Source organism: Olea europaea, chromosome 12 (genome assembly GCF_002742605.1).
Source record: "Olea europaea var. sylvestris chromosome 12, O_europaea_v1, whole genome shotgun sequence".
NCBI classification, from domain to species: Eukaryota; Viridiplantae; Streptophyta; class Magnoliopsida; order Lamiales; family Oleaceae; genus Olea; species Olea europaea.
This window is the reverse complement of record NC_036248.1, coordinates 14,027,270-14,035,262: the sequence shown is the minus strand read 5'-3', so window position 1 is coordinate 14,035,262 and position 7,993 is coordinate 14,027,270. Positions and strand designations below refer to the sequence as shown.

The window sequence follows — 7,993 nt, the reverse complement described above, 5'->3', positions numbered from 1 at the left end:
TTTTTTTTTTTTTTTTTTTTGGTATAAGATTGTAGAAGTTTTTATCTTTTTTTCCCAACCTGTAGCATCAAATCTATGAGAAATAATTTTAAAAAAACATTTCAAAATAAATAAAAATTCTTAACTGCTATATTCTAAATAACAAAATTTGTTCGGTGAATAAAACTCAAAAACAATCCCCATTAAATAGTTTTAATATTAGTTGTTATTTTGTAGCTAAAAATCAATCTCCTATTCATTTTAAGCAAGGGTAACGTTGCAACCTAAAATGTTTTTAAGAATGCATGCATAATTATATTGGTATCAGAATTTCTTTTTTCATTTCTACGAGAAAGCTCCATAGATAAGAAGAATCTATAAATAACAAATAAAAATATATTATTTTGTGTAAAAGTGAAAATGGAAAAAATTGAGTATATGACGCAGTGTGAGGACTCTACTGAATGTTAATTTTTGGAGGGATTGATGAATGAGAAGAGAAAATAATATTTTTTACATGAAAAATAGAAATTGAATTTTTGGAGAATAAAAAAAATTATTTAAAAAATTGGAATGTAAAGTGTTACATACTGTAATACAAAATAGTGATTTTTCTTTCCATTGTGGATATTTAAGTATATTTAACTATTTAATGGCAAATTTGTAACTTTTTTAGTATATGTTGTTTTTTGATACCATACTATAATGCATATAGACAAAGGGGTGCGTTTTGTAAATTTCCCTTTAGAACCACATGGGAGTGAGGAGAATCATTGTATAGGGGAAAAATATGATTTCCCTGATGAAAATGCCAATTGTGTAAAAATGGAAGGAAGAACTTCGACGAAAATTTACCTGAGGAGAAGCAATGATTGTCTAAAGTAGAGAACGCCTTTGGCTGCATCAGACTCAAGCATCTGATAAATTACAGAGAGCGATCCAATATCATCAACTACAGACCATCTATCATATAACTGCAGCCAACAATCAGCTGCTGTCCAATTCTCAACGTGCTCACGCACAAGAGTACGGAACTGGGATGCTGCTACCCGTCCATCAAACATCCGATAATCTGGACAAAGTGTAAGAATCACCTGAACATCACACATAGCAGATTGGTATTCCTCAAGTGTAAGATAGAAACAAAAACGCAGTTCCAAGCACTTTAATGCTAGCTTGAAACCAAGAATCCGGTTGATCTCTGCAAGGGCAGCTTGAACATTTTGTTTTCTCATCAAGGATGCTGCTCGATACATGTATGGGTAAGTTAGTGTCGGATCAAGCTCTGTTGCTTTATCCAGATATCCCCACCTCTTATCATCCTGACAGTATAATGACTTTTCTTGGTACATCCATCCAAGCGGAGTATAAGAGGAAATAACATTGCTGAGTTTTTCATAAGACCAATCTTTACAACCCTTGATGTCACTTAATCTAGCTAGGCCAACAACAGAATAAACATGACCTTCGTTCAAAGCCACCTCAAATAGCTGTTCAGCTTCATCATACTCTTTTCTTAAGAATCTAATACATCCCAACTGATGATAGGCAACCATTTTCTGCCGGCGGGTTTCAGCACAGTCCACTAACAGCTTCGAGAAAAGAACTGCTTTGTCCGAACATGGATCATCATTTATGGCAACTTCACTTAATAAAGAGTAGAGTGAAAAGGATGCTGGCCCAACCATAATTGACATTTTTTGCCTATCTGCACTTGTTAAAAGTTCAACAACCTGACAGTCATTCACAGAGTCTGAAAGTTCATGTAGAAACACTTGCAAACATGATGCAGCGAGGACACAGGAATTCTCTTCAAGAGCACATTCCATGAGTTCAACTGCATCTTGTCTGGAGGAAACCAAAGAGGCAAGTTTCCGATCACAAGCGTGCTTAAGACTTTCACAGCAAAATTTGTTGGCAAATACCAATATTTCTAGCAAAAGATTGGGGTGCACCTCATTTAAACTGCCTGTTGAGCTGAAATCACTGATCACTCTCATCCCTGAAGGGGAAATACTGTTTTCAGACAGATCAATGTCCTCGCAAAATGATTCCATGAAACAGCCATTAAGCATGGTGTGAAATGGAACTGAAAGGCCAGCAATTTTCTGCCTGTCACATGATATTTTCTCATCTCCGATTATGAAAGAAACAATACTTGAAAAATGCTTCTCCTTTGACATATTAGTTCCACGAGAGATTAAATTATCATTGATGGGGAACTCAGAGGCAATATCTATAATCCCAAACTCCTTAGCACATTCACCACAAGATGATAGCAAATCAGATACAATCTCACCTTGCTTCTCATATTTCAACCATGCCCCAAAAACGAGCTTATCATAAACAGTGCTAGCTTTCAGCCAAGCCAGGCGAAGGCTCCTTCGCATCAATTTGACTTCTCCGAGGCCCTTAAAGACATGATACTGTAACAAATAAAGATTCGACTTCTTTTCCGGAGGACAAGACTCAAGTTCCTCGTGAATTTGAGCTAAAACTTCTACATAATCAACAGGTTTAAATAATGGAAGAATCTGAGGTTCAGGGACCTTCACAAGAGATTCTCTACAAAACATCCCAACATATTGTTCGATAAATTAACTACTCAAAAGTGTATGAAAAAATAACAGGTTTAACAACAGAAACAGATACTTACATGGAAGATGGAGACTGAGATGCAAATTTGGAAAGCTTGCCTCTTTCAACTTGGAGCCATGGCTGTGGATTGACAGCACTTAGATGTGTTTCTTTACAAGACTCAGATGGAAAAAAGGTCCTCATGGGACATAACAAACGAAACAACTCCCAGATCTCCACAATAGCAAGATGGATTCTTTTCTCCAAAAAATAAAAATTTAGGAGTAGAATTAAAAATATAAAAAACAAAACAATGTCTCCTCAACCTAACCGCAACTGTACTAAGCTAAATGCTCTTCCGAGTCGAATCAATTCACACAAACAACAGTCGAAATCCCCTTTTGGGGTTCTATAAATAATCATAATTTGAATTTTTTACACAACAAAAATGGTTATTAGCAACTCACAAACTGGTGAAAAGCAGGATATTTTTCAGAATTTCAACTCCTGCCAAGAAAATATTGAACATGAGAGCCCTACAAATGAAAGACAAAAAATAGCACTAAAGGCCAAAACCCACAAAAAATTACATAAGATCTCCACCAGAAATGTCCACCAAACCACATTTAAGGCAACGGAATCGCCTAATATTAACTAAAACAAAACATACCCACTAATCTTTTTGCAAATATAACAGATAATTTACTAGCAAAGCCATAAACGAAACCAAAATCAAGATTCGAAGACCAACCCTACTAATTTTCGGATTGAATTTACAGATCCAATTGAAAATTTGAGAAATGAGCTGCAGAGACAGAGATGGCTTGGAACCCAAAGGAAAAATTCAGTATCTCACTTTCTTTCAATTGTTTGGTAAAAGGAAAAGGTTTCCTTTTTCCAAAAAACAAAAACAAAAAATACTGTTTATTTCCGTTGGAGAGCATAAAGAAAAGACTGCAGGATGCTGTTTATTGGAAAAATAAATCACGGAAAATAGAATTCAATTTAGAAATTTTGCATTATTAAGAAATTTTGAATTGGACAAAAGCGTCGTCGTTTTCGTCCAGAAAGTATCCACCCCATGTGATGACAATTGGCATTTGAAGTTGTCGAATGATTGAAATGGATTTTGCTCTGATTGGCCCTCATTAAATTTCATTACATTATATTTTATTTTTCTCTCTTTTATTTTTAATCGTACAATTTTTTATAAAATAATATTATACTTAAATTGAAAATATTTCATTCTTTTTCAACTACTCATTTTTAAAAAAATACTATTCCACCCATTTTCAAGAAATGAAAATGAGGACCAAACAAGGGCTTTGTGTTAAACAACAGGGAAATTTGCTTCCATGGTCCCCAATGGTATTTCTATAGTAACAAATAAGTCTCTAACTTTTGAATTATAAGTAATTGATAAGAAAATTTACATTCTAGGCGCATGGTGAAATGCATAAATGTGTCCAAATTCCTGTTGATCGTCATGTGGTTCTTGTATACCTAAGTTTATAGTATTATATTTTGTTTCACAATCTAATACTACGAAAATCGAAGTGAAGCATAACAAGAGTTATGTGACAATTTAAGGGTAAGGACCAACTTATACTTTTTTCTAAATTTAGAGACTAACTTGCAACTAAGGCAGTACATTAAGGATCAATCATAGATTTTCCCAAAATAATATGGTGCATGACTAATAATTGGGCAGGAGAATTCTGCATGATGTATACATATATCCAGCAATACACGTGGGAATTTTCTTGAAATAATTGTACCCAAAAAAAAAAAAAGGATTTAATTTTGCTGAATTTGGGTTTACAAGAGATTTCCCCTCCTAACAAGTAACAAAAAACAATGCATAAGTGGTTTAATTACGTCAATGTGTCACTGTAGTTGTTTTCTTTCGATAATAATTACTCTTAAGTTCCTGAATGTTATACATTCGATATAAATAACATTTTAATGTGACGTGTTGTTATTTAATGGTGCCAAACAGGAATATTGTTAATTTTTTAATCGATTGATCATCAATTTTACAATTAGAAAGTTGAGTAACTATTATCGTAAGAATATAATTTTAGTGAAATTGACGTAATTACTCAAAGTTTCAATTATCATTAACTCTATTTTTGTTAGACACTTCAAATGATATAAAATGTGTTGTTTAAAAAAGAAAAGAAAAGCATGAAAGTTAAAGCATAGAGATGTTGTCTCTTCCATCTAAACCCTAACAACGAGTTCCACGATAGACAATTTTCAAACTTGTGTTAGTTTTAAACTTCAATTGAATTATTAAAAACTGAATTCAGAGCTTAATGGGAAAAAGTCATGATTAAGAGTTGTTTTCATATTAAAGAAAACTTAACCATGTTTTATTTAATAGAAAATTAAATTTTTAGTAGATTTTGATAAAGTTAATAAAATATGTAGTTGAAAAGTTAATACAATTTGTGAGTAAAATATATGGATAAATTAATTACCGACTTTCATTCAAATTTTCAACTTTTTTTTTATGACCATGGGAGTCCGGACCAACTTACGCGCACCTCGACTAATTTCACAAAACCCTGAAATTTAATGTCAGATACTCATCTCAGTGATCTTGAAGAGATTCGAATTGGTGATCATTGAGGAGCAAACCCAAAACCTAATAACTGAGCTACCCTTTCAGGGTTAAATTTTTAACTTTGATAATTAAATCAAATAGAGACTTAAAATTTTTCTCGCAAGTCTTTATATTTTAGTCACAATTCAGTGAAAATTAGAATTTTAATTTTAATATAAATAAATAGTTAACAATTAATTTTAACTATTTATTTCATCGAAAACTTTTTAACCACATATTTCATCAATTTTTATTAGCATTCGCTAAAAATTTAATTTAATTACCACCAATCGGAAGGCATACGTATAATCGAATTTATTCACTTTAGCGTAAAAACCCGGTGAGACATTGGACTAGTCTTGAATCTAATGAATTGTGTTGGCCACTAAGTTCAAAAGGACCAATCAAGTTGCCAGATTTATAGACCAGAGCTCACCCACTTTCAAGTTCTTTTTACATTCAGGCTTTCAGCAAACATTTTTTAATTAATAAGTGCAACCTGATATCCCATCCAATGTATGTTGAAAGTATGCCTCAATTTGATCTTTAATAACTTACTTTAAGTAAGTGTTACTCTCAAAATAAGTAATAGTGTTACTCTCAAAATAAGTAATTTTAATAACTTAAAAATTAAGAAATGGTAATGTATCATGTATTGTAAAACAATTTTTTTTTTTCTCTATTTTAGGCTTAGCAGAACACTAAATAATCAGCAAAGAAAATGATACAAGCTAATTAAAAGGCAATACTTGTACAATATCTTGGATTTTGGAAGCTAAACATGATCTTGGACATTTCTTCTAACATAATTGAGAAAATGATAAGTATGAACGCAAAGTTGGGTTCATTCCTGCCAAAAGTACACTAGCAGCAAGTCATCCACGACTGATAATAGCTTAACACTTAACAGTACTCACATCGATTAAGTAAAGTAACAACCATTAACCAAAGTGGTAAAGCTCAATTCAACTTCAACGTGTTCTTCTTGCTATTCTTTCGCCAACTATGGACAGGAGCCTTGAAACACCTTGTGTCCACATTTCATATTCTCTTTCATTCTTGCATTCAAACTCGACGATGCCACGGGCTTCAGTTTTTAACCCAAAGTATCGTCTTTGCTCTCTATCTTCAAACAAGTTCCTCCCCGGCCATGCAGGTATGTCCCTGCAAACATCCAGCACTATATCTGCAGCACAACTTAGCACTCAATATTTTACCAGATTTTCAATGTACAGAGAATTGAAGTCAAAAAATCTTACTCTTGTTCTTTTTGGTTATGGTATTTGCTGCGTATTTGCTCTTCATCTTCAGCATCACCTGCAAAATGTGAATGAAACGATTGGGATAAATGATAACTTTCGTCGAATTTTGTACATCATCTAAAAGTTTAAGTTGTCGGAGAAAGAAAAAATTTTCAGAAGTGGTCGGCGTTGATGGCTAGAACCCTTAGCGCCCCCGTTTGACAAAGTTTATTGAGATTATAAGTTGGTGGGTCCGTTAATTTAATGAAATTATGGAGGACTCACATTTCCAGTTTGGTGAATATAAACGGAGACAATCTTCCAGTGTAGATCACCTGCAGAATTGATTGGTATCAAGATCAAGGAAAAATGTTCCAAGCTTCAAACAATTTTCAAGTGAAGGTCACCTTTACGAGTTCTTTTGAGAAGTTCACTGCCCCGAGCGAGGATCAGATCTTGATTACAAGCAGCCAAAAAGTTTTCTTCAGGAGCTAGTTCTTCATAAGTATTGTTATTGCTGCTATTGATTAACCCTCTGTCTATTGGAACAGCTGCTGGAACATTCCACACGTCCTTCAACGCTCTTGCCTTCAAGGTAGCTACTCCACGCAGAGCTGTAAAAGAGAGAGAGAACTTATCTAACTCATCCCTTTCATTTCAGGGAGTCTGAATCTGTAAAAAATGAATAATGCACATTCAAAATTTTCTCACCTGTGGCTGCGGCGGCGGTAAGAGTTGATATGTCTCCATAAGAGCGGACATTGACGGCAGAGCTTATTGCAGACATGAGGTGATCACGATTAGCTCCCATTGCCTCTGCGGCTTCAACGCACTGTGCAGCCACAAGAATGGCGGCTGAAGCCAATGCCTTATCTGTTTTTGCCATCTGTTCGTCGTTTCCCTTTGAAGATGCTGCAGCTGTGGCGGCTGCAATTGCAGCCACTGCTGAAGCTACTCCAGCTACTGAAACAGCTGCATGGAGCTGGGCATTTTGCACTCTTGTCTCTTCTTTCTTCTTCTCTCTCTTTTCCTTTAGCCACCTCCCGACTGTCTTGCCACCTGGTGTGCTAGCACTAGCACCGGAAGCACCAGTACCGCCATAACCGGTATGTGTGGTGCCACTGGGGGTCAATAAGGGTTGTAATGTGTTGTTTGAGCGAAAGTACTGTGATTTTGACAGGAAAATAAGCGGAGGTTATAAAAAATAACTAGATATAGATGAGAAACATGACAAAAAGATATGAATGAGCTTCTAATTATATTATGAAACTCATAAATTATCTCAAATTTTCAACAATATATTTCATCAAGTTTTATCAATATCTATTTTACCCAAACTGAACTGGGGCTATACATAAATCGGGTTGTGCCGGTGTTTTGAGGTGGGCCTTGCTTTGCTGGCCGCATACCTTTTTATTTTTATAGCTTTGTTTTCTTTTTTGGCGGGCTCATCCCCCATGTGAGGGGCGTGTAAACGACTGATACAAATGAAATTTCCCTTATATATATAAAAAAGACTTCGGTCCATATATATAATCGCGAGGCGAGTGCCTAAATCGAGTCTCAAGCGAGGCATAGATAGGGAGTG

At 34.7% G+C, this 7,993-nt stretch overlaps 2 protein-coding genes across 3 annotated transcripts; both read right to left on the bottom strand.

The window, feature by feature from the left end:
• Positions 1-802: 802 nt before the first annotated feature.
• Positions 803-3,550, bottom strand: LOC111405780 (ETO1-like protein 1). Of its 2 annotated transcripts, XM_023034811.1 has the most exons (3): positions 3,308-3,550; positions 2,636-3,063; positions 803-2,544 (listed from the first exon to the last, which is right to left on the bottom strand). In XM_023034811.1, exons 2-3 carry the CDS (start codon positions 2,758-2,760, stop codon positions 831-833), a joined length of 1,839 nt encoding a protein of 612 aa, XP_022890579.1. In that variant the 5' UTR covers positions 2,761-3,063; positions 3,308-3,550; the 3' UTR covers positions 803-830. The 2 variants fall into 2 exon arrangements, with proteins under 2 accessions (XP_022890579.1, XP_022890578.1); XM_023034810.1 differs by having other exon boundaries at positions 2,636-3,550.
• Positions 3,551-5,881: 2,331 nt separating this feature from the next.
• LOC111406646 (VAN3-binding protein-like) lies at positions 5,882-7,588 on the bottom strand (the record flags this gene model as incomplete). The annotated part of the gene is made up of 5 exons (XM_023036034.1): positions 5,882-6,350; positions 6,424-6,481; positions 6,691-6,740; positions 6,813-7,019; positions 7,117-7,588. Coding segments are annotated over 5 exons (1,002 nt in total), but the record flags the coding sequence as incomplete, so codon positions are not given.
• Positions 7,589-7,993: the final 405 nt, after the last annotated feature.